This window comes from Antechinus flavipes, chromosome 2 (assembly GCF_016432865.1).
Source record: "Antechinus flavipes isolate AdamAnt ecotype Samford, QLD, Australia chromosome 2, AdamAnt_v2, whole genome shotgun sequence".
Taxonomy (NCBI): domain Eukaryota; kingdom Metazoa; phylum Chordata; class Mammalia; order Dasyuromorphia; family Dasyuridae; genus Antechinus; species Antechinus flavipes.
The window spans coordinates 579,968,724-579,990,908 of NC_067399.1; the positions used below are offsets into that span (position 1 = coordinate 579,968,724).

At 36.4% G+C, this 22,185-nt stretch overlaps 1 protein-coding gene across 3 annotated transcripts in view; it reads right to left on the minus strand.

Moving 5' to 3' along the window:
- Positions 1-305: 305 nt before the first annotated feature.
- The window catches only part of ARMH3 (armadillo like helical domain containing 3), a 224,625-nt gene continuing 202,745 nt past the window's right edge, over positions 306-22,185 (minus strand). For 2 of the 3 annotated variants that reach the window (XM_051981286.1, XM_051981285.1), the window contains 2 exons: positions 7,528-7,644; positions 306-1,089 (listed from right to left, as the gene is read on the minus strand). In XM_051981286.1, the coding sequence (XP_051837246.1) occupies positions 997-1,089; positions 7,528-7,644 (210 nt within the window). In that variant the 3' untranslated portion in view covers positions 306-996. Of the gene's footprint in view, positions 1,090-7,527; positions 7,645-22,185 lie in introns of those variants that run through there. The other variant, XR_007951113.1, reaches the window with a different exon arrangement.

Sequence of the window (22,185 nt, forward strand, 5' to 3'; positions counted from 1 at the left end):
GAGGCTGGTGATAAATTACTGTCCAAAGGGTCCTTTGGCTGGTTGAATGATTCAAGTGCTAGCCCCTTTGTAAATCCTCTTTCCCTGGCAGGGTCTTTCTTTTTCTCCTGCTGTCAGATCACAACAGGAACAGATCCCTCCCCTGAGGAATTTCTCAGCCAAAGTGGATGTAAACAACAGACGGGCAGTGGGGGAGGGAGCACGTGTCAAACACATGGGTGGCATACGGCATTACTTTAGGAGGGGGTCCTGGATAAGGCGGCTGCTGGAGCAGAGTGAAGAGAGGAAAAGAGGCACCTGAGGGATTCAGAAAACCTTTCAATGTTTATTTCACATCCACAATCTGAAGACACAGAGTTTAAAACAGATTTAAAAAAAAATAAACTAAGTAGTGACCTTATGCTGCTGGGCAACAGCCTGACTGGTGGAGGAGGGAGGGATTCCAGCCCCCAAATCATGGAATAGCCCAGAAATTCAGAGGACAGACTCCAGACCCCACCTTCACCAGAGACAATCCCCAGGATGGAGAAATGGTACTGCCAAATCCTTAGGCTGGGGGAATCTCAGCCTCAGGATAGAAGGAAACAAGGTCCTTCCCCTCCCCAATCCAGAATGAGGAAGCCAGTTCCTCAACTATGTGCCCTTCATACTATAGTAGAGCCCACTGGTCTCTACCCAGCCAGTGTACCTCAGCACCAAATTTCAGCCAGACCATCTTTTCATATTTGAGACCCCAACCCTGGCAGCATTCCTCTTCCTGGAGTCCCTCCCTCCCTCCCACCAAAATTACATTATCACCCTGCCTGACCCCATGTCCAAGTTCCATTGGCATCTAGGTGTCTAGAAAAAAGACGGATATTCCAAATCTCCCTCTAGCTTCAAATGCAGCAGAAGGAGAGGTCTCTTTCTTTCAACCCTGAACCCTCAGGAAAGAGCTCAGTCTAGGGATTATCCAGGGGTAAAGGACAATCAATGAGTGTCTTCCTCAAGACAATTTCAAGAGATGGTGGAGAATTCCTTTAGCAGAACCTCTTGGCTCAAGGTATGGAATGCCAGATTCCTCCGAACATTAGTGCTGATGGATCGGACCTGGAGAAGAGAGACAAGAATTGAGAGAACTACAGTTACAGGGACATAAGATTAGGGATACAGAGTAAGGAGAAAGTGATGGGATGTGACCCTGGCAGCAGCCCCAAGTTTTCCTAGTTTTTGTGAAAGTTTTCATTCTTTTTTTTTTTTAACTGGTGAAATTACTCTCTGGAGAGAACAGATGTAAACAATGGCATAGTGTGATAGGAATAGCATTGGATTTGGAATCAACGTGGCAAAGTTGCCACTTTACTTAACTTCTGTGGGTCTGATTTACTTAGCTATAAAATGAGGGGGGTTGACTAGATGATGATTTCTAAAGTTCTTTTCAGCTCTAAATCCTTATGAGATTAAAAATAGTTAAAGGGAAAGAAAAGGAAGAATTTAGTGTGTATGAGCAGTACTGGGGCTGTCTATTGGATGGGATAACTATGGACAGAAAAACTAGGGGACAGGTAGATGGTACAGATAGAGCACAGGCCCTGGAGTTAGGAGGACCTGAGTTAAAATCTGATGTCAGATTATTAGCTATATGAGACTGGGCAAGTCACTTAGCTCTGATTGCAAAAACAAAAACAAAAACAAAACAAAACCAGGGACAGAAAAAACAGATACTGGGTTTTTTCCACCTTTATTTCTTCAGTTGTGCTGAGTAAAGGAGCTGGGAACTGATAGGGAAAGTGAATTCAGTTCCAATTAATAAGAGAATAAAATTATGAGGTTTGCTCTTCCTAGCCAGAGTTCTTAAACTTCACTGTCTCTTTTGAGTCATCAAACAAATGAGTCCTGGGATGAACAAAGGGTTGGAGAGAGGGAATAAGGACTGAGGAAGATTAGTGCCTATCTTCTCACTACTTTAGAGAGATTTAGGGAGCCTAGAGACTGCTGGAGCTGGACACCTCAATTGAGGGATAAAGTCTAGCCACCCTTAGGTAAAGTTGAGTATGCTTATGAGCTCATAAATATCTAGAGTCTAGAATTCTCTCACCTGGACACCAAGGACAACTGACCAGGTTTCTGAGACCAGGGATGCAGAGCAAGAATTATTTTAGTACTAGAAAAATGGCTAGAGAAAAATACATTTTTGGTTAAAGTAAAAATCTCTGAATTCCCTTTTCTCTCCCCACAAAAGAGGAAACTATAGAAGAAACTATGGGAGACAACATTCTCCCTATCATGGAAACAGAAGAAGTATATGTGTATGTGTGTGTGTGTGTGTATGTGTATGTGTATATATATACACATACACATACACACACACACACACACACACACACACATCTGATAGATGGGAAGGAAATGGTCAGGGAACAGGTATTTTTTTTACTTTAAATTTATAGAAAGACAGACTTGCAGGAGTGATATTTAACTAGCAAGAGGAAGAGGGTGTCAGAAATCTCAGGTGGCATATACCTTAATCTGGGACAGAGTCCATGAAGGCACAGGCCACCACTGGGAGAAGAAATCATTGATTAGACTTAGGCAAACTTAGCCCCAATTCCTAAGTGGGAAAGAATATCACATCCCAGTGAGTTTGCCTTTGATTCTTGCTTAGTTGAAGGAGCCCTTAATGATGTTGTCAAGCTGGGAGTCAGGGAAAGGCAAACAGTAGGCAGCTCAAGCTCATTAGCTCCAGACTTGGGACAATTTACCTTCATTCTCCATCTGATGGTAGGGAAAATAGCTCTGGAATAAGGGGTAGGATTTTTAAAAGTGGTCATCAAATAGACACAGGATACTACTAGTTCGTCCCTCTTCATAGCATTCACCCCTAATCCATATATCTGCCTTCTGTAAGGGGTTTGAGGCCCAAAGTAAAAGGAACACAGCCTCACAAGAGTCAGCATTCTTGTTTCAGAGTGAGCATAAATCACTATCTTCACCAAGGGCTCAGAAAATGCAGAGAGAAAGCCAGGATAAGGGGAAAATAGATGAAAACTTTGAACTAAAGAAAATTTTAGAGAAAGTGAGAGATGGAGCCAATATGGTGGACAGGAAACAATAGAATCCATGAACTTCTAACTTATCAAGAAAATGCGGCAGACCAAATCTTGATGGAAAAATCCAAAAAAAGTTACAATGAGTAAACTTAGTCCAGTCCAGCTCCCCATTGGAGGAATACTGGAGATCTTCAAGTCCAAGAATGTCCAGGGAGAAATAGTGCACTAGGACAAGATGAGGTTTCAGACCTATTCCAAAGCAACCCTAGATCCATACTGGGATACTGCAATGGATATCAGAGCCAACTGGCAGCTTTGTTGCTCACTATTTAGGCTTAGGAGTCAGATCTTGAGCACAGGAAGAAGGGGGCTTATGCAAAGTAATGTGGTTTCTGGTACTGAAGCTCTGGCCAATATTTTGAGAAAGGTAAAAGTTCAGAAGCCAGTAGCATCATCCGCAGTGGTAGTGGTTACTCAGATCTTAGGTCCAAAGCAAGGTCTCATAAAGTCTAGCCTAGCCTGTAGAGGAATAACTGGAGTGGAAATTCTAGATCAAAGAGGAGCCTAGGATTCTGATACTCTGTGCTTTTCAGCTGACCAGGAGGGCAGCAATCAGACTTTGTCCTGGATCAGACTACTGTTGGGAGCACTAAAAGCTTGCAGGTTTCCTGCCTGTCCCTGAGATGCCAGAATAACACAATAATACCCCAAGAAAGCAACAATAGATCCAACCAGACATTCCTTACAGAAGTATACAGAGCCCAGTCTTAATATCATCAAGTGCAAAGTTATGAAGAACTCTGGAAGAAGGGGTGAACATAAAAATTATGGTGGAAAGGATGCTTAAGATACAAATTCAAAAGAAAATATCTCCAAAACATCTATAAGCACTGGCTCAGAGAAAAATACAGCTTGTACATAAATTGAGCTGAATTCCTGAAAGAAATGAAGCAAAAGTTAAAAAAATATACTTTTTTAAAATGGAATGAACATGCTTGAGGAATGCTTTGAAGCTTGGAAAGCATTTTGAGGAATGCTTTGAAGATTGGAAAAGAAATGAGAGGTATGGAAGATATAAAAGAAATTAAAAGCATAAGAAGTACAAAACCCTGCCCAAGCAACAAGTACCATGGAAATTTGAATGGATCAAGTAGAAGCCAATGACACTATAAGGCAACAAGAAATATTAAAACAAAATTGGAAGCTGAAAAAATAGAAGAAATGTAAAGTATTTCTAGATTTCTTGGCATAAAAAAAATTGACCTGGAAAAAAGACTGAAGAAAAAAAATTTTAATTATTGGAATTCCTAACACTATCATCCAAAAAATAAAAGAGCTTAGGCGTCATATTTCAGGAAATCATACAAGAAAACTATTTAGATTTCCTAGAATATAGAGGGAAAATGGAAACAGAATCAGTTGATTATGCCCTGAAAGAAATCCCAAAATTAAAACTCTCCCAGAAATATCATAGCCAAACCTAAGAACTTCTAGGTCAAAGGAAAATATTGTAAACAGAAAGAAAGATTACAAGTACCAAGGTCCTACAGTAAGAATCAACCAGTAGTCATCAGTATAAAGGAGCAAAGAACTTGGAATGTGATTTTCCAGAGGGCAAAAGATATGGGTTTTCAGCTAAGAATAACTTACCCAGCAAAATTAAATATAATGTTACCAGGGGAGGGGGGGGGGGAGGGAGAAGGAGGGAGGGGAAGAGAAGAATTGGGGAGGAGAAGAATGGACCTTAAATCAAATAAGAGGATTTTTGAGTGATCCCGATAAAGTGACCAGAAGTGAGGAGAACTTTGAAGTATAAACACAGGAATGAAGAAAAGCATAAAAAGGTAAACATGAATTAACAATGATAAAGGTCCAAAGAAGAATAAACTGATTACATTCAAATACAAGGGGATGACAGGTTTCTTCTGAATCCTATCATCATGAAAGGTCAAAATTAGAGTCTAATTAGACAAAACCTGGGAGCGGTTCTGTTATATGTTAATGATCTTAAGAATAGAAAGAGAGAAATACAGAAAGAGAAAGGAAAAGAAGATTAAGGAAAAATCATCTTGTATACAATGAGTGAATAAGCGTAATCTATACAAGCAAGGCAGAAGAGATGGACACATTTTATCACTCTCATCTGAAATAGTCAAAGGAGGGAAGTATAAACACATACAGAGTTGAGTACAAAAATACACTGTACTCAATAGGCAATAGGGAAAGGGTACAAAGGGGAATCAGAGGGAGGACAGATTAAGAGAGATTGTTCAAAGCAAAACAAATTCTAAGGATGTACTAAAATAGTTCTAGCTTTTTTTAAGGTAGCAAAAAATATGAATGTGAAAGAAAAATGGTTGAATAAATTATGGTATATAAATGTGATGGGATACCATTGTACTGAACTCTCATCAGTGTAAAGATCAAACAGGATTTCAGACGACTAATGATAAAACATACTGCCCACCTCCTGATAGAGAAGCAAAGGACAAATAGTGAAGAATAAGATAAGTAGTTTTAGGATATGGTTAATGTGGAAAGTTATTTTGATTGATTATACAAATGTTTTGTTTTCTCCTATTCTGAATAGTGGGATTCAGATAGGAAAGAAAGGGTCAGGAGGTATATTTTAGCTGATTATATCAAAATTAAAAAAAACAAAACAAACAAAAGGACACTTGATAATTTTGATCAACACAGTATCAGCCTGAGGCCTCGTGATGAAACACTCTGATCATTTCCTGACTGAGGTGATGGACTCAAGAGCGCAGATTTAGACTTTTTTTTTTTTTTTTTTTTTTTTAAGATATGGTCAATAAAAATTTTTGTTTTGCTTAACTACACAGGCTTATATGAGGGATTTTGTTTTTTTGGTCTTCTAACAATGGGGTAGAGAGTGAGGGGGAAGTGGGAGGGAGAGATGGTGATCTTTGAAAATAAAATTTAATTTTAAAAAAGAGAGAGAAAAGGAGAGGTTCTAATCTTAGCCCTACACAGGGTACAGAGAAGTCTAAATGTAATTATGGTGTAGAAGGGCTATGATAAAAATGAGCTTCTCCTAAGAACAGCTCCAAGTACAGAAGGAAAAAGGAAATACACAATTTATTTAGTCAGGGCAGAGCTATCTGTTAGAAGTTACTCTGACAGTATAGAGCAGAATGATGAAAAAGGGCCTCCTGGCCCTAAGTAAAAGTGTGGGGGCCCCAGAAGTAGAACTATCTCAAAGTTCAACAGAAGGAGTTTGGAGAGGGAAGAAAATGCTACTACAGATTTTGCATAAAAAAATTAGAGAAGAAGTGATGATTAGGGAAGACTGCACACTCTTAAGTGTCAGAATGGCATCTATGTACTTGGTCAAGCCTCTAGGCCTCAGTTCACTCCTATGTAAAATGAAGGTAATGTATAAGGTCTCTGATATCCAATCAACTTTAAGTCTATGATGCTATGGAAGTCTATAGGTTCTATGGGAATGATCAGCAGTCATTTTCTCTTTAACATTATGCCATGATCTGTTTCTTGGGTGTGACTGCTTTCATGATGGTAAATTTAGATCCAAAGCTATTACATGAAATTCTTTTGCCTGGGAAAAACTTGTTGCATGAAAATGAATGGTGTGTCCAGTTCTTCTGGGAGAGGTGGCTATTCTGTGATACTTGTAGTCTAGAGTATAGATCCTTAATCTGGAGTCTATTAACTTGTTTTAAAAATATTCTGAACTATTTAAGTATTTTACTTTTAAAAATACCATGTATCTTAATATAATTGGTTTCCTTTGTAACTGTATGTATTTTATTTAATGAGTCAAAAAACAATCTTAGATCAAAAGTCTTAGTGGACTTGTCAGTTTTAATAGTTGAAAACTATACTAAGGCTTTTGGGACACTTTGTCTAATTCTGAGAAGGGATACATGGGCTTCACTAGATTGCCAAAGGGGCTCATGGCACAAAAAAGGTGAAGAATCCACCACATTCCTCTCACATTCTTTCCTTCTGCAAGAAGCTGCAGTTAAGACACAATAGAGTGTGTCATAGTAAGTGCTAATTCAGGTGACTCTGGTTCCAAGAAATCTACCAGGCAGAAAAAGGGAATTGGTTGGTCCTGGAACCTCCATCTGGCTGGACAATCAGTTAAATATTTAGAAAAAGTTGGAATGAGCCCTGGCTGGCCTTGGCTCTTCAGGAGGAGCCATGGCAAGGAAAGAAGACCCACTGTAGAAAGAGCAAGAGCCAGAAGGGTAAAGTAGGGACCTTGGCAGTATCCCTAGGTTTCCTCAGAGGTTTCTGCTGAGCTCTGTGTGCCTCAGTTTCCTCATTTGTAAAATGAGGATAAGAATAGTTCCTAGGGTTGTTGTGAAGTTCAAATGAAATAAAAACTGTAATGTGCTTAAGCACAGTGCCTGAAATGTAGTAAGCCCTTTGGATATGTTAGTTATTATTATTATTATTATTATTATTATTATTATTATTATTACTGTAGGGATGAGTAAAGGTTGCTTACCAACTCTTTGAAGAAGGCAGCTTCTTTGTGCTGCTCTGAGTACCGCTCGTACTGATCTAGCCCATCCTGAAGCTTCAGGGTTAGGGTGTCATAGTTAGCCCGGACCACCTCTAAAACCTGTAGGGGGAATAGACAACAAAAGAGGTCAGATCACAAGCAACCTAGTCATTCACCTCCATGTCCTTTTCCTATCTTCCCTTGAGAGAATTCAGGAAGGAGAATGACAAGGAGCTCACTCTTTCATGTCCCAGGACTGTCATGCTTCTGTCTGCAATGGATTCAGGAATCAAAGCCCCTTTCATGGTCACCAACTGAAACGGAGATGGGGATAGGAGGGAAGAGGGGAGCTGCGCACATTGCAGGGAGGAGGTTGAAAGTGATTTCCCTGGTTAGCCTGAATTTCTGGTAATACCTGCTGATCCTTCGGTGATATATCCCTCCTCTTTAACTGGTGAGTATTCACCTGTGCAGGGTAGAGGCTGGGAGAAAGAATATATAATGACCATTCTGGAGAAGTAGGTGGGACTATGCTAATATGTAAGATTTACAGCAGGCAGGAGCCTTGATTCAAAGAGGTAGGAAAGGAACTAATAAGCTTCAGTTTTGAAATGGAAAAGAACAATACTGAGTTGATGCTTGCTGGAAAAATAATGTGGTCTTCTCATAAGCAACTCCAGAGGCAAGATATGATGAGGTCAAGTCAAGGTACTAGGCCCGGTGCCAGAGGTGGTTTATTAGCTCAATGAAATTTTCTTTATATTCTTGTCAGAGTAAGGTTAAGAGTCTCATATTTTGTAATCTTACAAATCTGTGATCACCCTAGGTTTCTTAGTCTTATTTTATCTTATTTCCTGAGTATGAATCAAATCCTTTTTTTTTTTTTTTTACATTTTGTTGCCAATTTTATAAGTCATTTCTCCCTAATTTCCTCACTAAATTATTTTTATTCTCTCCTTGCTAATCTTTGTGTCCTTTTTATGCAAAAATTTTTATATTGCCTTCATTTCTGAATACTTCCCTCTTCCCTCCTCTATCCATCATACCTTCTCTTGTAACAAAGATAAAAAAGGAAGAAAAAAAAATGCAACACATCCAGGTCTGGTAGTAAATGTAATGTTCCAAATCCAAAGTCCTCTGCCTATGCAAAGAAGGGAGGGAGTTGCATTTTCTCATCTTTTCTTTTTCCCCAATTCAAAGCCAACCCTGGTCATTATAATTATACTTGAATTCTCTTTTATTTTTTTTCTCCTTCTCCATCTTAGTGAACTCTCTTTTAACAAAGAATTAAGTAAAATCCACAATATAACAACCTCCCTTGATGGAACAGACTTGTTATTCTGTATGTGTAATTTAATAGTATTTTATTTTTTCAAATACATGTAAAGATAGTTTTCAAGTTCATTTTTGTAAGACTTGGTATACTAAATTTTTCTTCTTATCTCCCCCTTCCCTTCCCATTCTCCAAAATAGCAAGCAATCTGATATAGGTTAAATATATTCAATCCTTTTAAACATATTTCCATATTTTTCATGTTGTACAGGAAAAATCAAACCAAAAGGGGGGAAAAACCACAAGAAAGAAAACAAACCAATAAAGGGTAAAAATACTATGCTTTCATCTACATTCAGTCTCCATAGGACATCAATCTTCTGTATGTGATTGGCATTTATCATCTCAAGCCCATTACAATGTGCTCTTTGTTCTGTTCATTTCACTCAGCATCAATTCATGTAGTTCTTTCCAGGCTTTTCTGAAATCTGTCTGCTCATCATTTTTTAAAATAGAATAAAAATATTCCATTACATTCATATACCATAACTTATTCAGCCAATCCCTAAGAGATGAACATCTACTCAGTTTCAATTCCTTGCCACTACAGTAAGTACTGCTTACAAACATTTTTGCATACATGGTCCTTTTTTTTATGATCTCTTTGGGATACAGACCCAGTAGTGACACTACTGAATCGAAAGGTATGCACAGTTTTATAATCTTTGGGCATATTTCCAAATTGCTCTCCAGAATGATTGGATCAGTTCACAATTTCACTAACAATGTATTAGTGTTTCAGTTTTCCCACATCACCTCCAACATTTATCATTATCTTTTCCTGTCATCTTAGCCAATTTGAGAAGTATGAGGTGACAGATCGCACAGCTTTAGTTCTTACTAGTTCCCCTCTAGTGAAAGGAAAAAATTTCCTTATCAGTTTTCTGAATTTCCAGAAATTATTTTATCTTTGGCCACTTTTTTGCTATCCTTTTGCCAGCTACTATAACTTCTAAAACACTGGACCTTACAAGTCACCACACCTTCAAACAAATCAGACCTGCCACAACTACTTTAAGGATATAGAATTCAACTCCTTAATAGTTCCAGTCATCATCCCTCCCAATAAATATCTAAGTTATTTGATGACAAGATCTATATTCCCTGCTTAGTGCCCCTAATGCTTAGTTAATAATAATGATGGCTAGCAATTATACATCTCATTAAGATTAGCAAAGAGATTTACATATATTATCTCATATCCTTATAACAGAAGAGGTATGATTAAACCTATTTTACAGAGGAGGATACTGAGACTTAATACAAAGAACTTCCCCAGTTCCTTGTTATGGGCCAGAACTTGAAACAAGATTGATAGAAACAATGTATGTACTTGGTTCACACCTTTTGGAGTTCACACCTTTGTGAGAGTTCACACATTAGAGTTCACACCTTTAAGAGAGCATATATAAGGGGACTCCGGGAGATTCACAAGTTAGGATTCAGTCGAGGAGATTCATAAGTCTGGGAGATTCACAAGTCAGGATTCAGTCGAGGATATTCATAAGTCTGGGAGATTCACAAGTCAGGAACCCATAATCCCACTCTCTTGGAGGAGGAGTCAAGATTCATTCCAAGTTCAACCTTTATGTTGGCTGGAGATATTGGGAGGGAGAGGCTGAAGCTGGCAGAGCAGAGGCAAAAGACTAGCAGTAAGAGCTCTCGGAACCAAGAAGAGAGATAGACCTCTAAGAAAACTAACTGGACTATTTTGGAAGAGACAATAAAGGACTGGATTTGAGGTGATTAATACACAGAACTGAAACTAAAGCTGTCTCCAGAAGCCCTCCCAAGAAATCTGCTCCCAGAAAACAATAAACTTTAGAGAAGAGAACATTACAGTTCCTGATCTTGCCTCTTTTTTCCTTCAACCACTTAGATCCAATTTCTTGAGCACTCGAAATTTTTTGTGCAGTGACTCTTGTTTTCTTTCTTGCAGGAGTATTGATCTTGAATCCTTTGTGGGAGCCTTTACTTCATTCATGCTCCTTTTGAGCCCCTTCATGATTAGGTGGATGATGGGGAGGAAGAAGGATAGACAGTTTTATTAGCAATTCCCCTTTGTAGTCCATGGTTATCATCATGCTCAGCTCTGGAAAATCCAAAAACCTTTCTTCAAACCCTCTTATTTGACATTTTGTTACACTGGAATATTGAAACTAAAACTGTCCTTTAGGAAAAAACAACAACAACAAAATGTAGAGATATACATTTTAAAAGGTAATTAAGTCCTATTAAGACATTAAGGCTCACAAAAAAGGGATAAGGGTCCAGGATTAATTAAATCCCTCCAGTTTTCTAGGCTCACTAAAATTTGTCTCAAACTAACAAAAGCTGCTACATACATAAGTCTAAGGCTAGAACTCATCAAGAAAAGTGATCATCCTTGTTTGCTCTAATATGAAAAGCAAGCAAAGTACACACACTTCCTTGACTCCAAAGTTCATTATATCCCCTAACAGAATGCTCTGTTCTGAATTATCCCAGTCCAATATACAGCAGAAAAGGTTTCCACCTACATAGTATACCTAAACCTGTTGTTTTTTTTTAAGTTGTTTGTTTTTTAAATGCTATACTGATTCTTTTGTTCAAATCACAAATTTTTGTTTTGTATGATTATATTTGTCATCATCTATCAAATTTCTTGTTTTTCAATGGTGGTGGTAGTTGAATGAACAAGAGAATTTGGAACTCAAAAATTAAAAAAAATGACTTTAAAAAATGTACACATAATTGGAAAAAATAAAATATTTTTAAAAACCCATAAATTCTGCTAAATTTCTCCTTACTCCAAGAAGGTTAAAGGTCTAATAATCTGTATACTAGAATATTCACAGCACTTTTGAAACAAAAAAGAGGCTGATTGGCTGGGGAATAAATGAACAAACTAGTAAATAATAAAGTGTGGTCATTAGTTACAAAAAGTTTTATTGATGATTTTTTTGCCCTCACTATACTTGTATACAAATATAACTTCCTGCCCCAAAGAAGATCCTCTTTTAACAACAACAACAACAAAAAGCCATTGAATCTGATCAATACCATAATCTCATTTGGTAAACGTATGCAAGATTTCATAACCACAATCTTCCTATTGTCTACTAAGAGGAGGGAAGTATATTTCATCAATTACTCTCAAAGACCCAGATTGACCACTGTATTCAATTTTATTGAAGCTGTCTTTCATTCATCTTTAAAAAATAATTTAGTGTAGCTGAATTTTAAATGTCCACCCATGTATTCTATACAATAACTTGTGCTTTTATTTTATGAGGAGTAAGCTGCTGGCCAATCCAATAAGAGCTTAAGAAAACAAAGACAACGGAGGGAGAAAATTTTGGAATAAAAAGTCTTACAAAAATGAATATATTTTTAAAAAATAACTTTTTATTGATAGAACCCATGCCAGGATAGTTTTTTACAGCATTATCCCTTGCACTCACTTCTATTCTGATTTTTCCCCTCCCCCCTCCTCCCCTTCCCTCTCCCCCAGATGGCAAACAGTCCTTTACATTTTGAATAGGTTACAGTATATCCTAGATACAATATATGTGTGCAGAACCCAACAGTTTTCTTGTTGCATAGGGAGAATTGGATTCAGAAGGTATAAATAACCTGGGAAGAAAAACAAAAATGCAAGCAGTTTATATTCATTTCCCAGTGTTCTTTCTTTGGGTGTAGCTGCTTCTGTCCATCCTTGATCAATTGAGACTGAATTAGCTCTCTTTATCAAAGAGATCCACTTCCATCAGAATACATCCTCAAACAGTATCGTTGCTGAGGTATATAATGATCTCCCGGTTCTGCTCATTTCACTTGGCATCAGTTCATGTAAGTCTCGCCAGTCCTCTCTGTATTCATCCTGCTGGTCATTCCTTACAGAACGATAATATTCCATAACGTTCATATACCACAATTTACTCAACCATTCTCCAATTGATGGGCATCCATTCATTTTCCAGCTTCTAGCCACTACAAACAGGGCTGCCACAAACATACAAAAATGAATATTGAAAATTATCTTTATATGTATTTGGAAAAATAAAATACTTTTGAGGAAAAAATAGAAAACATAGGCAATGGGGCTGAGGTGCTCTGAAGAGTAAGTTATCCAAGGGGAAAAAAATGCAGTATGAAATCTGAAAGGAGTACCTCTGGAGAAGAGAAGCACAAGTAAGAAATTGTACTGATGCTGAGGATTTCAGGAATTCCAGAGAGAATTTGGATCAAATGGGAAGCAGGGCCTGAGATCCAAATCCTTTCTCAGAAAGTTAAGAATAATGACAGAAACATGGAGGTAGAAACTAGGAATACTGGAGTAGTGAGGACTAGATTGAGGATTGAATAGAGAGATCTAAAACCAGACTTAAGATGGACAGTTAGATTTCATGTTTTTACTCTATTACTGCATTTATCAAAGTTTGTTTTCATCATATATTCTTTTAAAAAAATTATTTTTATCATTCTTAAAAACAATCGAGACCTGAATTTTCTCTTTCCCCTTCTCCACCCAGTGAGAAGGCAAGAAACATGATCTCAATTATACATGTGAAGTCATGCAAAGCTTCCATTTGCCATATTGTTAAAAAAAAAAAAAAAAAGCAAAAAAGCAAGAAAAACAAATGTAGTGAAAAAAATTATGCTTCATTCTATACTCAAAATGCCTGTTTATATCATCTGACCATTTATAAATTGGGGAATGGCTCATATTTTTATAAATACGACTCAGTTCTCTATATAAGTTGAGAAATGATGGATTATCATTAGAGAAACTTCCTATAAAAACATTTCTCCCTTCTTACCAGTTTCTTGCTTTTCTTCTAATTTTGGATGAATTGGCTGTGTTTGTGCAAAATCTTTTTAATGAAATACAAATTATCAATTGCACTTCCTGTGAGCCTCTTTATTTCTTGTTTACTAATAAATTTTTCCATTATCCATAGAACTGCCAAGCATGAGCTCCTAATTTGCTTATGATATTACTCTCAGTCTAAATCACATATCCATTTTTGACCTTATCTTGGTATCCCCTGAGAGATAATGGTCCAAAATTAGTTTTTGCCAAATTGCTTTCCAATTTTTCCAGCAATTTTTGTCAAAAAGTGAGTTCTTAACTCAAATGCTTGCATCTTTGGGTTTATCAAATACCTGATTATTATAGTTACTATTTTGTATTATGCACTAATCTATTCCATTGAACCACTATTCTTTTTTCCTCATTTTTCATGATTTGTTTTCATAATTACCACTTTATAAAGAGTTTGAAATCTGATACTGCTAGAGAACCACTTTTTTCATCGATTCCCTTGATATTAGCCTTTTGTTTTTCCAGTGAATTTTGTAATTATTTTTTCTAGTTTTATAAAATAATTTTTAGTAGTTTGATTGTTTTGGCACTGCATTAGTAAATTACTGAATAAATTAATTTAAGAAAAATGTTATAAATTGTCTCAACCTACTGATGAACAATTAATATTTCTCCAAATGTTTTAGATCTGTCTTTATTTTGTGAAGTGTTATGTAATTGTGCTCATAAAGTTTCTAGGTTTGTCTTGGTAGGTAGATTTTAAATGGAATTTCTCTTTCTATGTCTTTCTGCTGGATTTTGTTGTTAATACATAGACAAGCTGATGATTTATGTGAGTTTCTTTTCTATCTTGAAATTTTGCTTAAAGATGGTTTTAGGTAGATGCTACTTATCATTTTAAAGTAAGGTCCATTTATTCTCATGGTGTTTTTATAGCTACAAATGTTATATTTTGTCAGAAGATTTTTCTGCATCTATTGAGATAATCATAGGATTTTTGTTGTTTTTGTGTTGGAAATGGTCACATATTGGTGGTTTTCCTAATATTGAGCTAGCTTTGCATTCCTGACATAACTCTCATTTGGTGTGATAGTGATATATTTATTTGTGATATATTACTATAATTCCCTTGCTAGTATTTTATTTAAAATTTTTGAATTAATATTCATTAGGGAAATTGATTTATAGTTTTCTTTTTGTTTTTGCTCTTCCTCATTTAGATAGCACGATGTATGTATTGTAAGAGTAATGTGATAGGTCTCCTTCTTTGCTAACTTTTCCAAATAGTTTACACAGTATTGGAATTAACTGTTGTTCATTTGTGAATCCATCTGATTATGGGAATTTTTTTCTTTGGGAGCTCATTGATGGCTTGTTCAAATTTTTTTTCTAAGCTAGTGTTATTTAAGTATTATTCTGTTTCCTCTTTTGTTAATTTGGGCAATTTATATTTTTGTAAATATTCATCCATTTCACTTAAGATTGTTAGATTTATTGGCACATAATTGAACAAAATAGCTCATAATTAAAACAATTATTATGATCTTTACTGATAGTGAATTCACCCTTTTCATTTTTGATATGGATAATCTGGTTTTCTTTCTTTTTCTTTTTTTTTTTAATAAATAAAATTTACCAATGGTTTATCTATTTTGTTGTGGTTCTCCTCCATAAAACCAGATCCTAGTTTAATTGATTAGTTCAATGGCTTATTTTTAATTTCATTAATCTCTCTTTTTTGATTTTCAGATTTTCCATTTTGATGTTTAATTGGAGATTTTTAACTTGTACTTTTTCTAGTTTTTAAACTGCATGCCCAATTAGTTGATCTGTTCAATCTCTCAAGATTAAAAGAGTTTTTTCCCCCAATTAATGCTTTGGCTGAACTCCACAGATTTTGAAACATTGTCTCATTGTTGTGATCATCTTTAATTAAATTATTGATTACTATTATGACTTGTTCTTTAATCACTAATTCTTTAGATTAGATTATTTAGTTTCTTATTAATTTTTAATGTTTTCATCACCCTTTATTGAATGGCATTTTTATTGCATTATGGTCTGAAAAGGATGCATTTAATATTTCTGCTTTTTTGCATTTGATTTGATTGAGGTTTTTAAACCCTAATACATAGGCAATTGTTTTGCAGGTACCACACATACAGATGAGAAAAGATGTTCTCCTGGCTATTCCCATTCGATTTGTTTCAGAGTTCTAGCACATCTACCTTTTCTAAAACTCTATCTCATTACCTTCTTTCTTTTTGATTTATGGTTAATTTATTTAGTTCTGAAAGGAGAAAGTTGACATCCCCCATTAGTAACTTTTTATCATTTATTTCCATCTATAATTCATTTAACTTTTTCCTTGAAGAATTTGGATGCTTATGCCATTTGGTACATATATGATTAGTACTGATATTAATTAATTGTGTATGGTACCTTTGCGTAAAATATGGTTTTCCTAGAGAGCAATTTGGAACAATGTTTAAAGGACAATCAAAATGTGCATAGCCTTTAATCCAGCAATACCAATCTGGATCCCAAAGAGATGATAAAAATGGGAAAAGGACTCACAGATACAAAATATTTATAGCAATTCTTTTTGTGGTAACAAAGAATTAGGAAGTGAAGGGATGTCCATCAAATGGCCAAACAAGTTATGATATGTGAATTTAATAGAATACTATTGTGCTATAAGAAATAATTAGCAAGTAGATTTCAGAAAAATCTGGAAAGACATACATAAACTTATGCTGAGTGAAGTGAACAGAATCAAGAAAACACTGTACACAGTAACAGTAACATTGTATTATAATCAACTATGATAAACTTAACTCTTCTCAACAATATGATGATCCAAGACAATTCCAAAAGACTTATGATAGAAAATGCTATCCATATTCAAAGAAAGAACTGATGGAGATCAAAGCACACTATTTTCACTATTTTGTTGTTTTCTGTGGTTTCTTTTTTCACAACATGACTAATGTGGAAATATGTATTATATGATTGCAAGTAAAATAACAATATAACAAGTATCATTTTCCCAGATAGGAATGTAAACATTCGCACCACATTTGCATATCAGTGCTAGAGCTCCTCTTGGCCCCAGAATTATGACTAGAACCCTTGTTTCTCTTGTCTGTCTGCAAGAGTGCTCTTCTTCACCTTAAATGGAGACCCAGATCTGTGTATGAGCAATATAATAGGACTCTACACCCATCTGATTTTAGTGGCCCTCACCCTTGAGAAATGGGGCAAGAAAGGACACACTATCTCTTGGCATGTTATGTACAGGGAAGCTCCAGGTCTAGGTCTCAGTTGTAAGTTTGGGTAAAATCAATCATTGAAATGCAGTTCAGCCTAGGTAGGATAAAGCATAAGGGAAGGGAACACTTTTTAATTAGTATCAGGGCCTAGAGCTCACCAGGACTGCTCTGAAGGCAGAGATTTTACCTTGAGTAGAAAGGTAACGTCTACCTTCTACTATTTCTTTGTAGCTTGCTTTCTGTAAGTCCAAGCCTTGGGCAGCAAAAGTTTGGGGGACTTCAGATTAGACTGAATTTTCTGAGAGCCAGAGAAAGTATAGAGGGAGACAGAAAACTCTTGATTAAAAACTAGGGGTTCCAATGTGAACATATGTGTTGCAGATAACCTTTGTCTTCTCAGGCTTGAGCCATACATGTCTTTTTTCCTGGTTTTATCTTTAATGGCTTATGTACCATAGGAGGCAGAGGATTGAAAGTTGACTTGTAGAAATACTGGTTTTGAAGGTTTAGGGAGAAGAGTAATGCTCTCTCCTTTGAAAAATTATATGTTTTCCTAGGTTTGAACTAATCATTTCCAAGCCAAGACCTTGGTTTATCAGTGTTCCTGACATAAGCAGCCTTATTATAAGGCTGAACAGAATTAAAATGAATATAGGAGTCCCAAACTGGGAGCTTTGAGACACAAAAGGCAAAGTAATCTCTACAAGATTACAAGCTACAAGTTTTTGCAGAACTTTAGCTTTCAGACTTTGGCAAATGAAAGCTAGCAGAGAGAAAAGTCACACAATATAGCCAGGTATCAGCCAAAGCACTGAACTTTATAATTGCTTCACTCTAGTGTTGTGTTCTTTTTCTTCTTTTAAAATAAATATAATGATATAGTTCTCTCTGGGAGAGAGCAGGTTTCTCGGGAAGGTTTTCTGGAGGCAGGCTTAGTTTCAGTTAAGAGTAAATAATCACCCAAAACACAGCCAGGTGATAAAAGTTCAGATCTTTTATTGTCTCCAATATAGCCCAGTTAGCTTAGAGGCCTCTCTCTCTGCTTGGTTCCAAGAGCTCTTGCAGCTTTGTCCTTTGCTTCTGCCTCTGCTTTCTTCAGCCTCCAGAGCCAGCACCAAGTTGAATCTGTCTTGCATCTGAAAGAGGGCTTCTAGCTCTCAGTCTCCCAGAGTTCTCCCCTCCGACCCCAGTCAATGTTCCAAAGTAAGTCTCCTCACTCAGAGAGGGCTTCTGGTTGAACTCACTTGACGCTCCCTTCTCAATCTAAATTCAGCTCCACTCTCTTCTGCCACTAGCCAGCCAAGTGGAAAATGGAATGAATCTCTCTCCGAGAGCCTCTGTCTGTTTCTTATATATGAGAGAGAGGAATTGTGGGATACGAGAGAGAGGGATTATGGGTTTTCTCCCATAGTGCTCTCTGGCCCTAAGAGCTTCAAGCGAAGTGTAAATTCACAAAGTTACAAAGTTTACTTTGTGAATCTCCCATACTTGTGAATTCCAATGAGTAAAGGTATAAACACAAGCACTGTGTCAATTAGTTCTACTTAGTACCTTGTTTCAGGTTCTGGCCCAAAACATCAACTCATTATAATGAGTTAGCAGTTTGTAAAGATTCCAACAGACTAGGAGGCTTCTCTTCAAGAATAGATCCTTTCTGTACTTCAACAACAATACTATATAATGATCAATTCTGATAGACGTGGCTCTCTTCAACAATGAGAGGATCCAAATCAGTTTCAATTGTTAAGTAATGAAGAGAACCAGCTACACCCAGCGAAAGAACTATGGGAAATGAGTGTGGACTACACCATAGCATTTCCACTCTTTCTGTTATTGTCTTCTTGCATTTTTATTTTCCTTCTCAGGTTATTTTTACATTCTTTCTAAATCTGATTTTTCTTGTGCAAGATAACTGTACAAATATGTATACATATGTTGTGTTTAAGATATACTTTAACATATTTAACATGTATGGGATTATCTGCTATCTAGGGGAGAAGGTGGGAGGAAGGAGGGGAAAAGTTGCAACAGAAGGTTTCGAAGGGCCAGTGATGAAAAATTAGCCATACATATGTTTTGTCAATAAAAAAGCTATAAAATTTTTAAAAATAAAAATTTAAAAATTGACAATGCAAAAAAAAAAAAAAAAAGAAGAAAAAAAAAAGAACAGATCCTTTCCTCTTTACTTTCTTTAGGAACCCTCAAAACAATAGTACACTGTTGAGAATTCTCTAAGAATATATATAATGAGGGGTTGGTAGTGGAGCCAAGATAGTGGAATAAAGGCAGGAATTAAACTAAACTCTCCCAACATTCCTCTGCAAACAACTTCAACACCTCAAGTAGAATTCTGGAGTGGCACAGCCTGCAAAAGGTCAGGGTATGACATTTTTTTTTCAACCTGGAGCATAGTGCACACAGTGGCAAAACAAGCAGCTGGCCTTGGAGGTAACTGTGACAGCAATAGCAAAAACTTTGGAAGCTCTCAGCTCAGATAAGGGGTTCAGACAACTGGTTAAAAAGAGATTACAAGGGTGTTTTTTTTGCTCATATAGTATCTTTTTCCTTTTTTTTTTTTTTTTTCTCTCTTTGGGGTATAGGCCTAGCAGTGGTATCCCTGGGCTGGAGGGAAGGCACATTTTAGTAACTTATGCAGCCTCAGCCTAGAGTCAATTCACAGCTCCACCAATAGGGGATGGATGTGTGCTTACATTTGCCACAACCTCTCCAACAACTGTCATTTTCCTTTCTGGTTATCTTTCCCAATCTGATGGATGTGAGATGGAATCTTAAAGTTGCTTTAATTTGAATTTCTCTAATTATTAGTGATTTGGAGCATCATCCTTTAATGATTTATATGTATATTCCCCTTTGTTTTTCTCCCTTTAGCTTATCCAAAATAGAACTCTGGATTTTCTGAATCACTTTTGAAGAAATAAGGCAAAATACAAAAAAAAATTACAGAGGTTAAATTAATAATTAAAGAATTGTTAAATTACAAAAGCTTAAACCTATGAAAACCCTAAAAGTCACAGAGATCCATACCTTCTGCAGGAAGCCCTGCTTCCACTTAATTTCTTTTTTTTTTTTTTTAATTTTTTTTACAACATTATCTCTTTTTTTTTTATTTTTTTTTTATTTTTTATTTAATAATTACATTATATTGACACTCGTTTCTGTTGCGATTTTTTTCCCCCTCCCTCCCTCCACCCCCTCCCCTAGATGGCAAGCAGTCCTTTATATGTTTCCACTTAATTTCTAATTAAGTCTGACCCTTCCATATGACCAGTCAAAAGTATACTACCTTAGGAGAGGGCAGTATACATGTACTTCTAAGTGTGAGGACCCGACCTATCTCCTAGATTCCTTTTCAGATTCAAAGCTGGTAAACTACTTCTAGTAGTCAGACAGTCAAGAAGCATTTACCAAACATTTACAATATGACAGGCTCCCAGATGATTACTGAAGTATAAAGAAAGCCAAAAAAACACAGTCCATATCCTTAAGGAATTCACATTCAGATTAGAAACAGAACATGCAAACAACTATGTACACACAAGACATATACATATACAACACACATATATATGTAAATAATTTCCAAAGGAACTTACTAAGGGGGGAGTTTTAGGGAATCAGGAACAGACTTTTGCAGAACATAAATTGAGCTGTTTTCATTAGTTCCTCCCATCAGCAAGACTCTACTTAGACTGCAGAGTTATTACTCCCCCACCTGGGAAAGATTTTTACAAATTTACAATATCCCATCTTATGTCATACTCACAGACATGAAAAGCTTACCAAAAATAAGGAAAGAGTTATTTATTTCTTCCTACAATGTCACTCAACACCTAAGAAGTAAAGCAGATAGACTCCAAGTAAACTAAGAGATAAGTAAATGGAGCCCACTGTACACCAGATTAAGTTCAAAAATCACTGCCAAGTTTATGTATTCTGGAATGGATGGATGCTGGGCTTACCAAGGTAGGAAGGAATTTCTGTTGTGCTTGTATTCTTAGGCTCAGGAGCTGAATAAGCCCAGGAAGCTGTTATAGAATGATGAGTTAAAGAACTCCTAATACAACTTCAAGCCCAAAAAGATCCATGATATGGGGAGAAAGGGAAGGTTAGACGAGGAGGAAACAGGAAATCTTTCTTAGATCAGGTATGGTCTCCTGAAATTGTTGTTTGTCCTTTGTTTTCGAAGAGGACCATGACATCAGGGAAGTGATGTCAGGACATGCAAGTGCATTTAAGTGAGGAAGGGATGTGCAAGGTCACCTGCCTCACTTTCCCCTTCAGAACCATCTGGATCCACTGGCCAAATACAGATCAGGATGACTGAATGTGATCCTGGATACAGGGGGTGGGTGGGTGGACCTTGGCCTTTTTAAGTTAAGATCTTCAACAAATTTCAGTTTGACTGTGGCTACACTCTTTCAGTGATTAAAGCTGGGACTGATGCAAAAAATCTCTTCTTTCACCTAGTCCAAAAAAAATTCTAAATAAATAAATGAATGAATGAATCAGAGACTAAAGAAACAGCATCATCTGCTTGTGTCAGAAGTGTCGGGGACCGAAGGTTTCCTATTAAGTGTCTGCTGTCATGGAGTGAAGGCATGAGTACAAGATGTAACAGTCATCTTATTGACAACAGTTTATCAAACATACTCAAAATCAATGATCAGCCCTGCTTGGCTTTGGTTGCTAATCTGTCTGTTTAACGCTCTTCTGAAGACCTAATATTAAAGTTTTTTGCTCATTCATTCACCAACAAGTCAAAGGAAATTAACAAGCAGTTTTCCAAAGAATTGCAAATTATCAACAGTCATGTGGGGAAAAAAGAGCCTCATCAATGATATTGTAAGAGAAATTGAAGATAAAAACTGCTGGGAAAATTGGAAACTAGTATGGAAGAAATTAGGGCTTGACCCATACCTAACACCACATATCAAGATAAGATCTAAATAGGTTCATGATTTAGACATAAAGAGTGATATTATAAAGCAAATTAAAAGGACAGAGGATAGTTTACCTCTCAGGTCTGTAGAGAAGGAAGGAATTTGTGTCCAAAGAAAAATGGAACTCATAATTGAACACCAGATAGATAATTTTGATTATATGAAATTAAAAAGGTTTTGTACAAACAAAACTAATGCAGACAAGATCAAAAGGGAAGCAATAAACTGGGAAACCATTTTTACAATTAAGGATTCTGATAAAGGCCTCATTTCTAAAATATATAGAGA